The sequence below is a fragment of the Dasypus novemcinctus genome, chromosome 2 (genome assembly GCF_030445035.2).
Source record: "Dasypus novemcinctus isolate mDasNov1 chromosome 2, mDasNov1.1.hap2, whole genome shotgun sequence".
Taxonomy (NCBI): domain Eukaryota; kingdom Metazoa; phylum Chordata; class Mammalia; order Cingulata; family Dasypodidae; genus Dasypus; species Dasypus novemcinctus.
The window spans coordinates 91115684-91138042 of NC_080674.1; the positions used below are offsets into that span (position 1 = coordinate 91115684).

General features: G+C 37.1%; 1 protein-coding gene across 44 annotated transcripts in view; it reads right to left on the reverse strand.

Moving 5' to 3' along the window:
- Positions 1-12621: 12621 nt before the first annotated feature.
- Positions 12622-22359, reverse strand: part of MEF2C (myocyte enhancer factor 2C) — a 150089-nt gene continuing 140351 nt past the window's right edge. For 24 of the 44 annotated variants that reach the window (XM_071208934.1, XM_012529867.4, XM_058275751.2 and 21 more), the window contains one exon: positions 12622-17172. In XM_071208934.1, the coding sequence (XP_071065035.1) occupies positions 16851-17172 (322 nt within the window). In that variant the 3' untranslated portion in view covers positions 12622-16850. The remainder of the gene's footprint in view (positions 17173-22359) is intronic. The other 20 variants (XM_071208969.1, XM_058275922.1, XM_058275905.1 and 17 more) reach the window with 1 other exon arrangement.

The following is a 22359-nucleotide window of genomic DNA, read 5'->3' on the forward strand; positions in this document are numbered from 1 at the left end:
AGAGAGAGTCCAGAAACTTGCAAAAGGACCTCTTAGAATAGTCAACAAAATACTGATTAGGAAATATGTCTAAGGAAATTATTCAAGGTTGACAAAAGGACCACCTGAAAGAATTAGAAGGAACTGTGCTGAGTATTCACACAGGACTGGGAATAGTGCCTGCTCCCACCAGCCAGATTAGCAAACCTCATAAGGACATTAGCTAGAGTTTTGAGAAAGGTCTAGTTTCAGTAGTGGAAATTAATTAGCCCTAGACTAAATGCTGCTTGGTCCAACCTAACAAGTCCTAAAAGCAAGACCAAAAATAATCAAATTGCTTCCAAGTAACTAAACTGTATCCATGAACAAAGCTCAAGAATATTGATAGGAACATAAAATATGCAACACCCAGCACAATAAAAGTCACAATGACTGGCATCCAATCAAAGATTTTTAGGCATTGAAGAAGCAGGAAAATATGATCTATGGTGAGAGGGAAAAAAACCAATCAATAAAAACCAACCCAAAATGGACACAGACGTTATAATTAGCAGAAAATTACATTAAAACAGTTTTTATAACTGTATTTAGTATCTTTAAAAAGTTAAGTAGAGATATGAATAGTATAAAAAATAACCCAAATTGAAATTCTAAAGATGAAAATCACAATGTCTGAGAAGAAAAAAAAAAATAGGAATTAATGGCAGATTAGACATTGTAGAAGAAAAGATTAGTAAACTTAAAGATGTAGTAATAAAAAATATTCAAAATGAATCATACAGAGAAAAAAGAATTAAAAAACTAAAAAAATCAGTGAGCTTTGGGACAATTTGAAATTGGAGTCTCCAAAGGATGAATGGAGACAGAAAAATATTTGAAGAAATAATGGCAGAAAATTCCAAATACCTGTGAATGGTTGAAAGCATGGAATATCCATCGAATGCTTTGAACTTTGACCCATGGTTGAGCGGCCTTTGAGACAAAAAGGCATTCATTTCAGGCTGCCAATCATCTAGAAAACTAAAAATATGACAGACTGGTTTCAAGGGTCACAATTATGAGGCCAGAATCAGATAGATTGGCCTGAAACAGCAACATCATAGCCTGAGAAAGTGTTAACAGTGTTAGAGCATTAATGGTGACCTTGAGAGGGGATCAAAAGTCCAATATAGTCACTTTTCCAGGAGCAGGGAGGGTCAATGCTTGTTGAAGTGTAATGCCCTTCTTCATTGCAAGGCAAATGGGCAAACTTTTGGAAGCAGTCACAAGTCTGGTGTGCAGTGACAGTTTTTACATCAGAAACACGTTTCTTCAATTTGTGCTTAGTCTGCAACGGTGGGTATGCCGCCATGTCCATTACAATGATGGATCTGGGCGATGATGTTGACTACCTGGAGAGAGCAAGCTTGATCAGCAACTTGATTCCGGTCTGCCTCATTAGAGAATGGGCATCTACCTGAGTGACCCAGATTATCTAATTCACAGTCACAATTTGTTTCCACAACTTATTGCCCCAAAGGGAGCTACCTTTGCTCTGCCAGCCTATAGCCTTCCAAGTGGTGGACCAGATGCCTAGGACATTGGGTATAGACCAAAATCCAAGGGAAATAAACCATTCCTGGTCCTCAGAAATACTTTCTAAGGCAGGGATGATGACTTTCATTTCATCTCTTTTGGACGACTGGCCTTTGTCATTGAAGCTGGACAGTCTCTGCTTCTCAATGGATACCATCACCTTTTAACTTGGACAAATTATAATGGGAAATGACCTCTCTGAGTACCTGGCACTTATTTAAGGAAAGCCTTGTGAGTTGATAGTCCTATCGAACTAGAGGTTTTGCTCCACCTGGTGTAGTGGAGGATAAGGTTTCCCCAGGAGGGTAGCTGCCACTTTTTCATATAAATCCAAGATACTGCCAGGGCCAGGCTGACCTCACCCTTGAATATACCATTTCCATTTGACTAGTGAGGCCTGTTGGACCTTCCTGCCTTGTTAGTTGTCAAATAGAGTTGACCCAATCCAAAATGGGCATGTCAGGCCAGACAGTCACAAAGCTTACATGAGTCAGGCACTGGGTTTCAACAGGGACCTGGTCGCAGGTTAATAGCTGCCTTTTTAAACAGGGATGTACTCGGTGACTGTCAGGCAAGTGAAGCTGTTATAATGGGAAATGACCTCTCTGAGTACCTGGCAGACTTTAACCAAAGTGATTTCTTTTTCTCCTCACAGAATTTCACCTCTCAGTCCTCATGGGATTTTACTGTCCTTGACAACCTGTAGGGTGCTGTCTGTCACTTATGAGCTAGGAAAGTGCAGGTATGTAACACATCGGTTCTGTCATACATTCAGATACACATGTCGTATCAGACTAAAGGTGCCACCCACAAGGGCACTTTAGCTTATTTTCTCCTCTGAGAACCTTGCTCAAACCCCATCAGTTGAATTTGGGGGCATTGTTGGTCCAAGGAGTCTAACCCATGCATGCCAGGGGCTGTGGCAGCAGTCACTAGAAGATCATTCTAGGATCACTTAAGAGCTTGCTGTGGCTGACCCTTTAGCATCAGTGGGGATGGTGGGGAGGAAACTTAACTGTTGGTTTTATTATCTCCTTCGACCTCTTACTCTTGAGTTGATATTTAGCTCCAGTGCTACTTCCTTCCCCGTGTACTGTCTAGCATCTGGTGAATGCCTGGGTTCAGGGGTCCTTTCCTCTGCCCTTGTTTCTGCCACTGCATTTTGTCCCGCCACCCCAGCGTCCAGGGTCTTACCCTTATCACTGGCCAAGTCAGGTTGTGGCAGAGGTTAGATACACAAGCGTGGCTGGCTCTGCACCGTTATGCTAAGCTTTGTATTCGTTTTGCTTTTGGGCAGCTGTCTGCTGGTGGCTCAACCAAACAAACTTCTGATGTTTTCAGTTTTCCCAAAGCTCTCTATTGACTGGCAAGGTCATTATTTCTAACATTATTTATTTCAGCTTTAGGGACTCCTTGACTCAGTAGGCGCAGTCACATTGTCTTTCAGCTGGGACCACAGAGCTTGCTGCCCCATTGTTATGATAATATTCGTTCCTCCACCCGTCTGGAGGAGAGTGAGTAACAGAAAATACACCTTTTCCGTGGCTTGTTTCAGTCCTACCTGTCATGGATTAGCCGCATTAGCAGGTACAACAGTAGGGGACATTTATGCTTCCTGCCCCCATCCACCACTTGGGAATTTAGCCACTGTATTGAGGGAATCTTTCCACGTCCTTCATTGCAAACTGTGGGTCTCCTGTCCTTCCTTTTCTAAAAAGCCAGGTATCTGCCACCACATCCCATTCCCCTTGCCCAAACTTAAAGCTAATAAGTTAGCCTGTTGTTGTTTCATGGATGCTGACAGAAGAAAGCAGTCTTCAGGGTCAGAGACAAAGGACTTAGTTACTCTTGATACAGCATATGGCATGAGCATCCCCACAGTTGCATTGGTTCCCCTGGTCCACGATCCCAGAGGAGGGGTGTGCTGGGAGTGGTGAGATATGGCCCAGTGGATGGCATGCATAGGGTAGGTTTGTGTTTTAACTGAGGAGTACTGAGCCTTGATTTTATTGCAAGCAGTAAAACAAGCCCACTCTTTGTCTCAGAGGGAGCTCTTTTACTCATTTCTCAAGGCTGATTGCTGTAAATACGATTCTGAAAAATGACCCAGGTAAGGAGTGGTATGGTCTTGTATTCTTGGTAAACCTAACAAGACTTATCAATGTGGAGACCCATGGAAAGTTGTCCCCCAACAGTAGCAATCTTTCAGAATGGTTTCATTTACCAAATTTTTTTTCTGAGAACATTTCAAACCTATTTCTTTAAAAATGCATAATTGATTTGCTTTTAGGAGTGATTTAATATTTAGTTTATTACTCCTAGTGGTTGGTTCCAGGTAAGAAGAATGATCTGTTGTTATGAGCTTTCAGCTGGTTTGGAGGTATATTTATTTTTCACTAAGCTGTTGTGCCATATAGTGCACTAAAATAGTCAAATAAATACTCTATATGAATACATATTATGTAAACATACCCACGCATATACACATATAACTATATAAAAGCCATATATACACACACAGTTATATATATACATACATGTTTTATAATCCTCACAACATCTCCAAATGTAGATATTATTTCCATTTACAGATGAGGAAACAGTAAAACAATTTTCCATACAGCTCATGGTTGACCAAGGTGGTATTCAAACACAGATTTGCTTGCTTCACAGTTTGTAATCTTTGAACCATATTATGCTGCTGATTCACCAATGCCCACAACACTCTAAGGACACCACAAGGATTTAAGATGTTTCTTAAATACATAATCAATTGTATGATATTACTAAGGGCTTTAGACATTACTTTTAGTAAAAATAGTACAAGACCAAGACTGGATACTATTTCAATCTTATATGATAGTTTATAATAAAATAGATGTTGGTGGTTTGGTATTTCTGCAGGACCCTGATTTGGTCACCTTTTCTACACATGTCCACTGTTACAACCTCTTCTTCTGTGTGAAGAAACACTGGGAGGTAGTTCAAGAATCACTCTTCGATGCTATCCAGGAAAAATAGAACAGGAAGCTGGTGATCTTTTGATTTAGGCCCAAATACCTAGATTAGCAAATGGGGATTTCTTATGCCCTTTCTGCCTGCCCTTAAGCACTGATTGCATGCTTGGGAATCAGCCTTGATCACCACGACAAGGTACACAGATCTGGAGTGGTGATAGACCAAGGACGGTGAGCAAAAGCCAAGATGGAGAAGAGCTTGCTCTCATGGAGTTTATTCTGAGACAGATATCCATGTGGACAAAATCAAGGTTTGTTTTCCATTATATTATTCATGCTCACAGATTATATATACATTATATATGTGTATATATATGTATGTGCACACAATGTATGCATACATACACATATGCATGTATACACATATATACACATGTATACCCATACATATGTATACATATATTTGTGCATATATATATGGTATATATGAAAGCTGACTCTAAATCAGGATTATATACATATGTTTTGGTTTGTTTGGCTACAGAAGTGGGTTGATATTTACAGTGGGGATTTATTAGGTGCAAGCTTACAGTTTTGAAGCTGAAAAAAATACCCAAATCAAGGCATTATCAGGTGAGGTGATGCCTTCTTGCCAAAGACTGGCTGCTGGCGATACTGGTCTCCTCTCTCACATGGGAAGGCACAATGTGGAATCTGCTGGTCTCTCCCTTCTTTTTCAGGTTTTGTTGCCTTCAGGTTCTGGCTTCCTCTGGCTTTCTCTTTCAGTTACTGTGGGTTTCTCTCTGTGTCTTTCTCTGTATTCATCCTGTTTATAAAGGACTCCAGGAAGAGAATTAAGACCTACCCTGGGTTACCCCTTTCTAAAATAACCTAATCAAATAATTCCAACTACAACAGGTTCACGTCCAGAGGAATGGATTAGCTTTAAGGACGTGATTTCCCTGAGGTCCATTAAAGCCTCAAACTACAACATGCATTTGGTTAAATATATAAAAACAAATAGACCCTGATATTTTATGAAGAAGTTTTTGTTTAATGTTTTGGGAACTTTTTTCCCTAATAATTAAGAGAAAAATGCAATGTTCCCGTACCCCACCCCACATTCAAGCCTACTTTCTATTGGCCATTTATTTCTCTGTGCAGTTTTCTTAAATTCATATAATCATGTACTTCTACTGGTAGCTTTAGAGTACTTAAGCAGATTGGCCTCACAGTTAATTTCCTAAATGCACCTCAAAATGCACCTGAGCCTTTTTTTTCATTTATGTTGTTCTTTATTTAACTCTCAAGGGATGGATGGGTTGGTGATCAATTTTATAGGAAAGTGGCTTAAAATTATGGGTTGCATTGACTATCAGTTTTTGTGCTACACATATTACATGCTTCTAATAGTTTCCCTGGGGGAAAATAAATGAAGCCTCCTTTTAGACAGTGTAGGCACAGATAAATATTCTAGCTTTCTTATTCTCCTTTATCATAAGAACTTTAATGCTTTGCTGAATAAAAGTTGGTAAGAATGTGGTACAAGGAATTTAATGGCAAAATAGTCTAGCCATTAATATCTTGGGCTAAATAATGCCTTTACCCTTGAAGTAGTCAATTTATTTAATGAGTATTTTTACATTGCATGATCAGTCTCAATGTAATCATATTAATTTATCTGTACTACTTTAGCATTTGTGATAATTTGATCAAGATTGAACTGAAATTTAGATTCCCTTATCTATGGTAAATAAATAGTGCAAGGAACATTGTAGGGGAGTATGTTCAAAGTATTTAAGAGAACTAATACTTTTTGAGCAGCTTATTGTGATTTGAATTGAGGCTCACTGGAAGTATACTGATTATCTGTAATGAAGCAGGTGCCACTACACTTCAACAGGAAGCATCTTGGAGTGTTCATTCCTATTAATATTTCTATATAATGTTCTGAATTGGAGATTTTTCTTCACATAAACTTACTTTATTGAGGTAAAATTTACAGAGAATGGAATGCACAGATCTTAAATATACAGTTTGATGAGTTTGACAGACATTTATTTGTAAGCACTCTACCTATCAAGATACAGAACATTTCCATCACCCGATGTCCCTTTGCGTCCCCTTCCAATCAATCCCCACTCTCCATTGGCAACCACTATTCAATTTCTATCCCCATAATCAGTTTTGTCTGTTCTTGGACTGTACATCAATGGAATGATACAATATGCTCTCACTGGAGCTCAGCTTTTTACATTGAACATAATCCTTGCATACATTTTAATAATTGGTGTTTTAATAATTGTTATTATAATTATCACTAAGATTGGTTACATTCTGGTTTCTTCAATAACTAGTCTCATATAATGTTCTAAATACACAATTTCAATGCATCATATCCCACTATTTATTGATTCCATGTTTCACAATAACTTTATCTTCTATTCTCAGACTTTACAAACTGTGTTATTAAGGATGGGAAGAAAACTGGGCTTTCTTATGGTAGGTGAGCACTTGAGGGCTATTGTATATGTCCTCAAGATGTTGTCAGTACCTTAAAGTGAGCTCTGGGGAGGACATACTATTTTGAAGAAGTAAATCATTTTCCTGAGTTCTTTCATAATCATTCAACTCAAAGGGCAAATTCATTGGCTGGGGGTTTGGAAGTGAGGTGGTGGAAATGATTACCCCTTTATCATCAGTAGAACTCTGAAGTAGAGAATAAGGTTTTTTATTTGGCCAAGTAATTTCCTTAGCCTGTTTTAAAGGCAGTGTACTGCACACATAAAGCACACAAATCATGATAGTAAAAACGGAGGACAGGAAACTAATTATTTTGAGCTTTCCAAAATCCTACTTGGAAAATTAATTGATGAATTAGAACATACCAGAAAGTAATATAATCTCCATGGCATTTCACCTGATTTTTATGGATATAGAAGCTGGTAAGGGTGATGTGCTTTCTCTGTTATAATACTGGAGCTGGACTGGTCATATGTGGGAGCTGGCTATGATGACAATGAGCAAGGCAGCTGTAAATTCAATAGAAATCCAGGCAGATCCCTACATTTTAAAGTCTTAAAATTAGGTGTGTCAATGGAATAGATTGAATGATTAGGCAGAGTAAATTAAATCTTATAGGATAAATTCTGAATTCAGGTAAAATGCAGTTAAATGGCTAGGGAAATGAAAAAGAAAACCCTCATATTGTTAGAAAATAATAGTTTTTATTTAATGATGGAAAACTGCTTGCTTTCGTGATGCTCTTTAGCAGGGCAGGGTAGTTAGTAGAGAAGGAACCTCATAATCTTAAAGTTGTGGACCTGCCATCCACAGAGACAGCTGAAGGCTTCTGCACCCAGAGTCATGGAGACAAGCCCACAGCCCTGAAGGTTGCTCTATGTACTGGCGTTTTCCAAAGGCCTCTTCAGTCAGAGGAGGGCTTTCCATAAATTCACTTCTGCGTGGCACTTGCGTTTTTGGGAAGGCCTTCTCCTGATCTTTTAATAAGCAGCATATTCATATGGTTCAAATATCAGAACAATTTAAAAATGTCTATGTGGTTATGCCTTGCTCCTCCCTTTATCCTGTTCACTGCTTTCTGCAACTCCCTTCCCCAGCACCCCTAATTTGGTAACTGCTTTGTCGGTTTCTTTGTATATTCTTCCAAGGTTTCTTTATTTAAATATAAGAAATATATTTTTTACCTCCTTCTTTGCTTACCTGAAAGGCAGCATAGTTTATATGATTCCATTTTTGTTTTTCTGCTGTTTTTTAATCTAACAATATATTCTGAAAATTTTCTGTATCAGTATATAGAGGTTTTTTGTTTGTTTGATGTCTTTTCTTTTAAACAGGTGCATAGAATTCCATTGTGTGGTCCCTATCTGTACACAGAGGCTTTTTCATTTGGTGCCTTTTTAAAAATTTTATTTTAAACAGTTGCATAGTAGTCCATTGTGTGGCTGTTCCATCATTTACTTAAACACTCTTTTATGGAAAGGCACCTTCCTAATACTTTAATCATATATGACTTACATAAACATTAGCATACAAACAGGTCTGCATTTTCAAGGAGGGCTCTTATTTGTAGAGGGAAACAAGGCACTCCATATGGGATTCTCCATATGGGTACAAATGCATTGCTTGAAGAAAGTCATTCTCTTCTTCCAGAAGTTTCTGTACATTGATGTATTTAGCACCACTAATGAGAGGACTTGGGATCTATACTAGCATTGTGCTTTCTCCAAAAAGTAGAGTAACGTGCTTTGGCTAACAGCAAAGCAGGGACATACCAAATTTTCTTTTGGGAAAGATGTTATTGCAAAATAAATAAAAATGACTTTGTAGTTATCACAGGAAAAACACAATTTGAGGACTTCTTTATCATTATATTACAGAATCCCATTTACTTTGAGTAATTTGTGGGGGAGTAGGAATCTCAATCTTTAGTGATCAGTACCTATAAAGGACTTAAATGGTCCCAGTGCTGATTTCTTCAAAAGAAGCTTAAAAGTGATCACTTTAGGGGATGTGGGGCCTGGATTGGGCAGAAAAATGAAGCACAGCGAAGAGCAGTGATGTTTACCTAAATGGTGACCTTGTCAGGTTCTGAAGTATTGTTAATCAGACAACAACATTTGATTCTAGAGTATCAAAATCCAATAGCACGGGCCTTTGGCATCTCTGAATCTTGATTTCCCTATCTGTCCAAATGGAGATAATAACATAAGGAACATTTATTGAGAGCTTTACACACATTATTTTATCGAATCCTCAGAACAACCCCGTGATTAGTGATAAGTGAAAAAATTGATGTTTCGAGAGAGAAATAACTTGACAAATGTTACTTAGCTTGAGAGAAATAAAGGTGGGGTGACTGTCCGGGTCTGATTTTGAGCCTGAATTCTCCACTGAGATATTAGATGGCCTCTGGAAGAACCACACAGTCTACACCTTCTACACTGAGAAGGGTAAGTAAGATAATGCAGGCCAAGTCCATTGCAGAGAAAGTACTCAAGATATGGTAGTGTGTTGCCCTCACTCATATACCAACTTTGATTTGTTTTCTCAGTTGTCACTGACATTGCAACCTCTCAGGCCTTGGTGCTCTCTTTGTGGTGGGGAGGGCAAGGGAACTAACACAACCCCTGCATGTCTGGCCTTTGGGTGCTTGAGTAAAGCACTTTCATAACTAAATTTAGTCAGTATAGAATTGCTGCACTGGTGATTTACATTTCCTTTTCAGCCTGGTCCTTGTATTAAGTTGCCAGATTCAAAGGGTTCTTGTCATTTCCATCTGGCCTACTTTTTGATTGCCATGGATGGGTACATCAGGGCTGGAGGTTCTTCCTGAAGACTGAGGACATCAAGGCTGGAGCTGATTATCTGGCAGCCAAGGCTAAAACCAGAAATTTAGGGCCAGAAACTAACCATTTTCCTACATATATTTCTGAAATAGGGGCTGTGTTTGGGAGAAGTTGAAGGGGATTTGAAGGGGAGGGAAGGGGAGAGAAGGGGAGGAAGGGAGTGAGGGAGCGCCAGAGAGATTCTGTTGGGACTGGGAGTTTAAGGTAGTTTGTAGTCAGAGGCCACATTGTCATACTGTGGTAGAAGTGAACTTGGCTTTCCTTTTTTATCATTTGATCTTGCTTAGAAATCAATCTGTAGGGATAACAAGTAGGATAGAAACTTTAATAATATGAGAACAAAATGGAAAAAGGATTTTCTGCTCTGTCTTGGATAGTTTTCTTTGTCAAATTCAATGTCTCCATTTAATCTAAACTCCCACTGAAATAAAAGAACCACATCTAAAAATTGGCCCTCTGAGGCAAAAGATGTAATCCTCCAGCCATTGGTTAGGATGGTTCCTGCCTGCATTCTGCCGCTTAGGTCTCCCTCAGCCTACAAGTATGCTTAGGTCTTACTTGTCCTTTAAAAACCCTTCCCTGACCCTTGACCCTGCTAGCTCTTCAAGTCAGCACTCTTTTAACCATCAACTGTTGTGAAAGACTGGTCTACACTAACTCCCTGAGATTCTACACCTGCTAGACAAACTGTCCTCTCTCCCATACTATTTTATTGAAATGGCTCTTTCAGATACTACCAAAGCCCAAACAAAGTCTTTTCCTCTATCTTTCTCCTCTACATCCCCAATTAATCATTGACACTGTTGAACGCTACCTTTTAAAAATTTCCTCTCAATACTTCTTCTCAACAGCACTCTGGTTTTCTGCCTGACTGCTCATTCTTCCATTCTTTTTCTTCTGCAGGTTTTCCCCAAAATTCTGTTCTAAGCCTCCTTTAATCTCTCATTACTCTTCTCCTTGACAAGCTCATTAGCTGGCATGGTTCTCGCTGTCATTTCTTTGTTAGTAACACCGAAAACTGTAACACCCAAAACTGTGGCATTAATTGCTAACCTGTGTTCAAATCTCTACAAAATCTTCATTCTATCTGGATATAAATCAAGCTCAACATGCCTAAAATGGAGTTACTTTCCTCATGAAGTAGTGATCTTTTCATTTCCAGTTTGAGCATCCCCAGGATCCTAATTATTTAAGCTTAAGATCTTAACAATTCTTTATCTACCAATTACCTTATTATTCACTGAATTCTAATAATCCTATCTCTACTGTGTCATTCAATTAATTGCTTAAACCCCAGACTTTTAAACTCGGGCTCCCATTTTTTTGGTCTTTTCTCTCCCTGCTCCCCTGAACATGGCTATATTTATCTAAAGAGAATAATTCACTATTTCTGCAAAATTATCTCTCTTGCTTTTCCATCTCTGGGCCTTTGCACTCACTCTTTTCTCCTTATAAAATGCCCTCACCGAGAGCCAGTATAGTAATTTCTGGGACCCAGTGCAGCATGAAAATGTGGGAGTCTTTTTTTCAAAAAGCAACAACAAGTGCAACTAGAGGAAATAAAAAAGGTTTCCCCTTTTATCTGTGTATCTCCTCTGCTCATGTACACATTCCCTTGTGCCATGAGACTTCCCTGACAACACTTAAGTTCAAAAATAAAATTAAGAACTCCAAGGCGGTAATGACAATGCACTAAACCAAGTGAGGGGCCAAGTGCAACTGCAGAGTTTTCATGTCCCTGAGGCCAGCCTGCCTCCAGCCATCTGGGCCTTTCTCAATGCTACCCACCCTTCAAAGATCCTCTCCTGCGCAGAGCAGGAGTCCTCTGGATTCTGGGCTTCTTCTCTGCTCAAAATGGCCAAAGTTGCTCTCTCTTAGCACTTTCTGTGACGTCTTTAAGAACACTTTTGAGTCTTTTAAATTTCTTATTAGTTTATAAGCTTTTAAGGGCAAGGCGTCATTCATGCTGGAATCCATCACATGAGTTACACAATGGCTTAATAAATGTTGCCTGGCAATGAATAAAAAGAACAAAGGAATAAGCACTGCTATTTTGAAGCTACAGGCAACATTTCAGCAGATGCATTCCTTCTTACAGAGCAGGAATCACAGCTAATGCTAATGTACAAGTTCTCCAGTTGGGCAGCCAGTGCCTTCTTGTTTACTTTTTTGGTTTCTAACTTAGTCATTACATTGAGCTTTTTAAGGACATTCTTTTTGGAGACTGTAATTGACTTTTGGTAATGGATTATTTTATCATTTCTCAAAAAGCTTGAATTCACTAGTATACTCAAACAGATATGAACTTCAGTTCTCAACCTTTTTTTTTTTGATGAAGGAAAAACAAAGAATTTTGGGAACAGTTGCGTCACACCTTTGTTAACAAAATAATTTAACTTATTTTATGGTCGTGCTTTCACATCGACTTTTGGAGGATTCCGTGTGTTAAGAACAGGTTATCAAAGATTTCCATGTAACTGCTTTGATAAACCAAGCCACCCAATAAGACCTGTTAAACTCCCCACACTGGCTCAATACATATATAACCACAAGATCTGAGATCCAACTCACACCTACTCTCCAAACATACACATCCTTTTTTTTTTTTGTACAATATTCTGAGTTGAAAAGTGAGAATGCTCATTTGTGCTTGTTTGGTAAGAGCTGCTTTTAAAAACCAGAATAAAGTGGTAATTGAAACAGCAAAACATTAATTAAAAAAATGCACCATGGACACTGCATCACTAAGAAAGCCAGTAACTTTACTGAATTGTCTGCAAAATACAAATTATACCTTATTTCCAGCAGGAGAAACTTTTGAAAATTTCCCACTTTTATTCACTACAGATAGCTGAATTAAGTCCCTTGAGATACACAGATGTGGTTTAACTTAGTTATAACATCTTGTCATCTAGTGGCGACAAAGTCCAGCTTATGCCGCTGTGAGCCTCTATTTGAATATTTGTTGCAAATGCTTGTATGCCCTCATTTACAAGCTATTTTAATTACTGTCATTCAATGGAAACAAATCCCCAGAAAAGGAAAAAGAAGAAAAACGATACAGCAAGCCATCTGAAGCAATCCAAGTCCTATGCCTACAGTGAGCCAGGTCAGCTTTGCTCCAAGAGAACACTGGTACTGCATTCAAACCACAACAGAATCTGTCACTTAGTTGACCTCTGAATTAAACTGAGGTATGAATCAATTTGAGGTATGAACAGGGACGGCAAGATGCAATATCCGATTATGAAAATAACCAAAATGGACAAATTTAATGTAGAAGATATGTGGCTTGGATTGCTCCACATCTTTGGTTAAAACATATTAAGAAAAGCCTTTAATTACATCTGTAGTCTGAAGCATTCTAACAGACACCAGTAGTCCATCAATCTCAAAAGATCTGTAGTGGCAGGAAATTAACGCCACGTAAGTGACGACATCACAGCAGATGGCACAAACGGGAACAGATGAAGTATGCCATGCTTAGGCAACAGCCTTTATTGAGGGTTCAAGTGGCGTTTTCTTCTTCTTTAAAAAAAAGTTCATTTTAAAGAAAGAAATACAGAGCATTTACTCTTGGCATAAACAAACAAAAGGATAAGGGGGCAAAAAACGTTATCTCTAAGTTAAATATGGGTATGAAAGAAAAACAAATACATAAAAAGTTTGAGGGCAGACATTCTTTTAAAAAGCGTATTGGATTTTTTTTTTAATCTTACTTTAGTTAACCTTCAAATGATGAAGGATGATAAGTATTTTCATATTCATCATTACAAGTTCGAGTCCACCTTTGGGTTAAAAATAAGTCAATCTTTAAAAATAAGATTAGATATAACAATACTTGGAGCTGTGTAAATGCCACTTATAGTTCTTTTACTTGCAGTGAAGAACGTTGCCTAAATGTTACTCTAGGATGGTTAATGGAGAGTAATATTCCCTCAGGGCTCTGCCCTATACTCCAGAATACGAAGGATTTACTGTGATAAAAACCAAAACCCAGACTAGCTTTGTAAATACAATAAACGGTAAATTACAGATAAGGTTAAGATAGACAGCAATTGTTTACAGAAAGTGACTCATCACAATAAAAATTGTGCTTCTTCTCATTAAATTAGCTTAAAAAAGTCTCAGATTATCCCTTCGCTATCTTGCCACCACTTTTATAGGAATTCAGTAGTGAGAACAAGAGATGACTGGCATCCATTTTCAAGTGATTTTATTCTTTTCATGTTCTTAAAACTATTGTCAGAACTGCTATAAATAGCCAAGGCTTCTGCTGGTACTTTAGCTTACTTTATCTTCAGCATTAGAAATTCTGTTTTCTTCGTTGCTGAGGCAAATTGCAGGTAAAAAATGAATATGGCTATTTCTTCATATTTTCATATAATGACCCTTTCCCACCCAATGGTAAGTTTCTACTGGTATTGATAAACTAAAATGTTTTGAAATGAGAAAGGACATTTGTGACATGTTTGCATATTTTATACACATCAAGTTATAAAGATGGGATCAAATTTACGGTGAAGAAAATGATTTTCTTAGTTTTCTCCCCCCTGTGTATGGGAGTGAATGTGTAGTTCATGTGTGTGTAGTTCAGGGATGATCTTCTGTTTTTCCTCTGCATAAATGTTATTCTTTCATGTTCCATGGATACCTTGAATAGTGGGATATATGAAATGATTGATACATAAGTTTTTTCTTTTTAGTATATAAAACTTTCGTACAAGGCAGGCCAGCATCCTATATGGATACAACCAAAGGTGCATTGTGGTCTAATTGTGGATTTCAGATCAAGTTAAGAAAAATAGAGCCTAGGTTAATAAGATCTATTGGCTTCTGCCACCCAGCGGCAGCCTTTTACAATGAGAAACACACAGCAACTATGCAAGTAAAAGAAAACAAATGGGTAAGAAATGTCCTAAACATGGTCTAGCAGTGTTGATATTCCTGTCTATATCTTCTTTGCTGTGTATGTCAATGCATATAATTGGAGAATGAATCGACAGATCCTCACATTCCAAGAGAAATTAAGTTATTCCTAGGCTGAAATACCTAACAAATATATATAATTTTTTATGGCACTCACTTTTTAAAGGGTCTGAAAATTAATCCCTATAGACAAGTATTAGACAAGAGTCATCATATTTTCTTGAAAAATTAAAAAAGGGACATAGAGAGGTTCTTTAATGGGATTTCTTGAAATGGCTATTAAATCTCTTTATTGAAGAAAAATAGATGACATACATGCTTTATGCAGAAGTGACATTCGGGGGTCCTGACACATCGGGTTTGTTCAACTATATTGCTGAGCAGATTGTTGAGGGTCAGTTAAAATAATTAAAAATAGATGATGAAGCAACTATCCCTTTACCTGCTTCCTTCTTGTCTAGCACCCAGTCATTCACATTTTTCTTCTGTGGGAATTTATAACTCATTCAATGGATTAACCTTCATATCACTTGTATCTAGGGTCATATTGTAGGACATGTGCCCCAATGCAGCGTCTCTATCCTGGGCATATTTCTAAAAAAGCATATCCAATTTTAGGCTGTAAACCAACCAGATGATTTAGGATATGGGCAAGTTGTGATATGCACTTACTGAATTCCGAGATGCCTGGTGAAATGGTGAGATCAGAAAGGGGCCCTGCATTTGACTAAAAATGCAAAAAAAAAAAAAAAAAAAAGCATGAAAGAAACTAATCAGTATATACAATGGATATCAGTTGACCCAAAAGATTGCTAATATATTAAAAACAATTTAGGGTGTTGCAATGTGATATGTTCTCACCCCACAGGTTATCCTTTTGACAGCTGATCTTAAACTTATAAAATGTATGCAGAGTAAAAGAAAACAGAAAGAAAATAGTTACTCAAATGTGCAACTGCACAAATATACCCCCCTCCCGCTATTAAGATAACAAAACTTCTGCTATTACCATAATATTATATATATTAGAAAGCTATACACAAGCATGTTAATTTCACAGATTTTTTAAAAGATTCTTAATATTTTATATAATTAGAAATACACATTTCAAAAACAAAACTTCTACAAAGAGAAAACAGTTATCTTGGTTAGCAAAGCATGGAGTTCTTCATGGCTTAGGGTAGTGCTTTCTATACAAAAAGTCCTTTTTGTTTTTTTTTTCAGGACTGTTTAAAATATTAGCGAAGCTTTCAAGGGAAAAAAAACACATTTTGGCTTAAGTAAACTACAAAAAGCCACAAATGCTTTGCAAACTCTGTCTTACCTTTTATATGAAAATAAGCAAAATGTAATGTACATATTTTTATATTTTTATTTAATAAGAGATGCAGACCCAGATTTATTTATTTATTTAATTAAATATGTTAGCCCTCAAACTCCACGTTATTTATTTTTTTATAGGTATGGTCCTCTTTTTAATGGTCTTTGATCCTTTTTAATGAGTGCCATACGCCAATGATATGCCTGCAGGTTTGTGAGCGTTCTCGGGATGTCAGGTGACCTGGCGAGTTCCTAACATTTACCAATGGCCACCCATTGCCGGGTCTGTCCAAAACATCTATACATTTTTCTATATGTTGCATAACAGCTGCTCTCTCTTTCAGTAAAGATCTGCCGCTTTTGGCAAATGTTTCCTTTTGTCTATTTACATGTAAATAACGTTGAACCTGCAACATGACACTATCTATTGTAACATACATTTTGCAAAGGAGCACAACAGTGAAAAGAAGTTAGCCTTAAAATCTATTTTGTACAAGTGTTCTGTTTGTACAACTCAAGTGCTAAGCTTATCTCAGCATTTCTGTTTATCTTTATACTGTATCACTGAGGCAATTTAAAAGTACTTTTACAAAACAGAGTACCTGACTTTTTTTTTTTCCACACACGGCACATATAATGCATATCGACCCCCCTTCCCCATTAAGGTATAGCACACACACACACTGCAAGAAAAAAAAAAACCTATTAAGTAATAATCTGATCATGTTGCCCATCCTTCAGAGAGTCGCATGCGCTTGACTGAGGGACTTTCCCTTTCGTCCGGCGAAGGTCTGGTGAGTCCAATAGGGGAGTGGAATTCGTTCCGGTGATCCTCGCGGTCGCTGCCGTCGTAGGAACTGCTACAGCTGCTCAAGCTGTCAACAGGAGACCTCCCCGCCTCGTGGCGCGTGTGTTGTGGGTATCTCGAAGGGGTGGTGGTACGGTCTCTAGGAGGAGAAACAGGTTCTGACTTGATGTTGAGGCTTTGAGTAGAAGGCAGGGAGAGATTTGAACTCTGAGATAAATGAGTGCTAGTGCAAGCTCTGTAGGAGGAAAGGAAACCCAGTTACAGATGGAGGAGGCCTGGAGCCCCCAAGAACTCAAAATTACATAAAACATCAGCTTAAAGACTCGCATAGACACCAGAGCATGCCCAGAGCTGAGGAGAACGTGCTCAGAAGCCTTAGGGTCGTTGCCTTCTTGGCGCGCTTTAGGACTTTCGTCTGTTATTTGCCCGGTAGTAGTGTGTACAGTATTTACCCGGTCCAAGCCTCGTGAATCATACCTCTAGTCTCTGACAGGCTCCCCAAACATAATGGGTTACCGTTTCCGAAAGGTTTAATGAGACATGCTGGAGAAAGCATTTTTCTGTGTCCAAGGAATTGCTCCCTTCACTAGTTCCAAAATTTACTCGTTAAGCCTTTAGATACAGTGTGTACAGTTCTGACTTAAACTTCCTTGATTTACTAACGCGTGTGTTTAAAAATTATTTCAAAGAATCTTACGATGGATATTCATGATTCTTTCAAATCAAGAAGCATGTAAATATTAGGTTCCAGATTCTTTAGAGAAAGTAAGGAGTTAAAATTTCACATGAATAGAACCCACAAAATGCTATATAATAATCATATTTGGTGAATACTCAGGAGAGGGGAAAGAAGGGGAAGGAGGAAGGGTGAAAATTATCTGCAGAAATTTTAAATATTGGTTTAAAAACACTTAGACTTCCTACCCCACTAAAACAGTAAATAATTTGACTTTTTTCATCCTTTTTCAGTTTCATGATTTGAAAATACTATGGTTCCCCCCACTACCTGAGCTTAGTAATTTACGGCTAATCACTCCTTTCATTTTTAAGTGGCATTAGCTGATGAATCTGGGGTTGCCTAAGGAAAGGCTGTTTGTTATAAAGAGGGACCTAGTGTGATTTTGCTGTGTTTATAATCCTTAATTCTCATCTATTCCCAGAGAGCTAAACTTGCCTTTCTTCCAAAAGGTGGGAGAATTTAGACACTTTAAATTCTGGAGGAAAAAGCATTGAATCCTTAAATGCAGATTGGCAACCACAGTGATTTTGGTCAGGATAAACTGGAGTAAGGTTGCCGGCAGCAATTTAAAGATGCTTTCACTGTTTTTCTTTCATTCTGACTTGATTGACATGCACGGCCAGGGTGAGCATAACTTGACCACATTGTCAAGAGCGTATAGAAATTTCTTTTATTGAGGAAGATTCTAAGTAAAGAATTATCCATATCGACATAACCATTTTAAACAAAGGGAAACAAGCCTACCCTAGTAATGCATGTAATTATGGTAATTTCCAATGGAGAGAATTAGATGGCATTAAAAGCATCGCTATGATCAGTGAGGGAATGGGTATATATTTCAGAGGAAAAAGTGGAGTAACTTAGATCTGGCATTTTGGGAGATGCAATAAAGGCTAAAGATGTATAGAGAGATAAAATTAGTCAGAAATGAGTTTATCTTTGAGTGATGTTTTATACAAAAGCACCACCTACTGGCAAGGAATTACTTTCCTTCTCTTATTAATAGATAAACTAATGTAGAGATTAAAATAGAGGAGAATTATTTGTTTCTCTAATAAGCCTTTCTTTTTCTGGCTTTTATGATCTTATAAGATCAAACCAGTCTTAGCATTATATCAAGATAATACATTGAGTTTGTATAATTTTCAATCACCTATTAATACTAGGAGCTATTTATTTGTAGTTCATTTTTTACAGTTTATATTGGTATACTAATTTTTCAAGAGTTTTAATTAAGTAATCTTTAAATCAAGAAGGTGTTAAAATGAAGTGGGAGGGGAAGGAAACACCTGTATTTCAAAAGGTGCTATCATGGTGGACTATTTTATCTTGGTTCAAAGTTACTTAATGATTCATTTTGATGTCAGAGGAAGTCATCTTTTGATTTCTGGAAGAAAGAATTTTCCTAACTCTGGGTAAGAAAGACTATTTCACTAAATTTTAATTAAAAGCTTCTACCATTAAGCACACAACTGTTTAATAACGAATGCCAATTAGAAGCCTGAAAATAAAGGGGTATATCAGTAAATGCTTTTGTCTGTCCTTTGTGGCTTCACAGGCTGTTTTTTTCTAATTTAGAAAATGAGAAAAAAAAATTTTGAGTGGACTGGTATTGGCAGTTTGACTGGATAAATTAAGCAGAAATAATATCATTCCCTCACCCAAAAGATAAAACAATTATTGGCTATCCCTTCCTATAAATAAACAGTCCATAAGTTTATCTTTTGGTGGCATCTGACACTGAAAGCATATATTAAGTATTCTGAGAGTAGTTCTGGGGAATAAACTCACAGTAATGAAATGTAAGTCGTATCTTAAGATTAGCTTCATTATACTTTGATATAGGATACAAAAGAAAGTGGAAGTATGACTAATCTCTGTTACCAAAAAAGTATTTTCTTGAAAAGAAAAAGTAGCATTAAAATCACTTAGTTGTATAGATGCTAGATACAGATATTAGCATGTTGGTCTATCTATTCTTGAGAACAAAAACAGATCCCTGTGAAATACTTCACGGATAGTACATGATAAAGAGTTGGGTGGGGAGATAAAGAGGCCAGATATGCAAACTGTCCATATCAAGCCCTCTCGGCAAGTTTTCCTTAGTACTGAGACCAACTTTAGAATCGGGAAAACGCCTACCCTTCCCGATAACAATTGTTCAGAAATCAAACATGACTGGATAGTTTTATTCAAATTTCTCACTGCCTCTGCCTGAAAATTAGACTATCAGACCACGTTTAGCCTTATCTTTTTAAAAAGTTATCGCTACTCAAGGTTTTCTCCCTCTGTATGTATTGAGCACCCACGATAACAAGGGCAATGTAGTGAAACACGTCCAGAAAACAGGATGCCTTTTTTTAGGTGATACAAGAGAAACCCCTAAAACTTGAGGGTCATTTTCCCAAATATTAGAATTCAAATGACTCTCACTAACTCTTGATGGCAATTTCCTTCTGCCAGTCACCTCTGCTGTCTATGAGTTTATGCGAACATATTTATGTACCATGCAGGTCAATCATGCTTGCACTTGGTTAGATGAAATCAGATACTAGCTTGTTTAAAAGTATAGCTTTTAAGACTTACAGGTATTCCTGGGAACAAAGTGCCAAAAGCTCAATCATACTATTTTAATTTTGAGAAAGAGTATGGTAATCCTCTTGGGCACAGAGACTGCCTACTTTGGTTGAGTTGAAATATATTCTACTCTTTGCTATGAATCTACCATATGTGTGTAAAATAAGATTATGTTGGCCATGGAAAACTTATTGGTTCTTTTAATAGATTTACATTGGAAGGAATTAAGGTAGGTCATATAAATTATTTTATACAAAAATTATAACTTAGGGCTTTTTTCCTTTTGTAGTTTAACATTTAATTGTGTGAGCATGGGATAGTCCACATGAAGGAAAAGGCTTTTTGAAAGCCACTCTGTGTGTGTGTGAAAAAGGAGGGGCAAAATTGGAAGGACTGGCAGAATTATCCGTTCTAGGGATAAGGGAAGTGATTAAGTGTGATTAAAACTCATAGACTAAATTCAGAGTCAGAATTTGCACATGAGAATCGGTGTTGAAAGAAACCTTGGTGCTAAACAAAACGTTTCATCTTTCACTGTTATAATTCAATTCTTCTCTAGTTCAGGGCTGTTCCTCCTATCTCATTTACTGAAGCCTCTGTTAGGGGCAGCAGAGAACTAGATTCTTCCCACGGAACAGAATAGAGTTTTAGAATTGTAGCACAATTAGAATACATAAATACATATGTATTTATTTTTTAAAATGGAAATTAGCAGGTACTATTATTGAAAACAAAAAAAGCCACACTATAGCTTTTGATCTATTGTTCATAATTTCTAAGGAGATCTAGTCCCGCAATGGATGAATTTTATGCAAAAAAATAAGAAAAATGAGAAATAGTTACCGTTATTTTTGACAAGAACCACATACAGTGGATTCACTGCTGAGCCACAGCAGTAACAATGCCACATGTATATATATATTTTTAATTGCCTGGGTGGCCTTATGTAATTAGTGATAATTCCCTGAAAAAGTTACCATTGCAATTATTATCTACTTGGATTTTAATTTTCCTGAGAAAATTTAAATGCCCTCAAAAGAGGACCTTTGCTGATGCTCAATATTTAATGAAGCTTCAAAGTCAATGGTTTTTTCTAAGAAAGAAGAGCAATAACTTGGGTTATTGTATTATTTACACAAAAGGTTAAAATTTCAAAGACAGAGATAAGTGATTACGAGACAAAAGCCAACTGTGAAGGTGTAAAGATTCCATAGTTAGACCACTCATCTGTGTAAAATCGATACCAAGTGAAAGCTAGTTGGGGCTAAGAGAAATGAAGTTGTGATATCGATAAGTGACTTCCATTCCGACTAATTTTTATTCTCATGATCTCTTTAGGAATATGAGGACAGAATTACTTAACTATTCTAACTCAAGTGGCTCAGCAGGAAATAAAAGTGGGCTAGGGACATAGAATGTTTATATGCTAAACATTATTTTCAAAGGTTTTATGTTCTAGCAGTATTTTGTTTTGAAAATTAATTATATTTTGGAGTTATTGGTTAAAATTAAAGTCATGTCCTTCGTTCATGCTTTCAACTTTTTTTCCTCACCTTTTTTTTTTTTAACCAGAAGTAGAGTGAATTGTAAATTCAGGGTTTTTAAGGTTTGAATGTTTTTGGAGATAAATGACAGGAGTCATTTCTGTAGTGAAGACCTATCTCAAAACTACCACAAGAGGGCAGGAATACACATCCTTTGACTTCAAAAAACAATGAAAATCATTTTTATACTCAAATTTAGGTAATTAGTAAAGGTATGGACATATACCTTTATATATGCATGTAAGATCTACAAATATACAAATATACTCTGATTACATTATAAATATATGAAGGCTGTATATCAATTGAATCCTTGATCTTATGAGCATTAGGTTACTATTAGCCTATGGTTTTATGATATTAGCATAATAAACTATGAGGTTTGTGCTAAGTGAGAATTCTGAAATATCTTAAAAACTTAAAATAACTTAGAACTATAAACACCTTTCTTTTTATGTCCCAAATGAACTATGTGAAAGCTAAGCCAAATAAAAATTTTATCCTTCATTGAGAGAAGTGGGATCAAATATAGCCTAAAACAATAAGGGAACAATTTACCTCA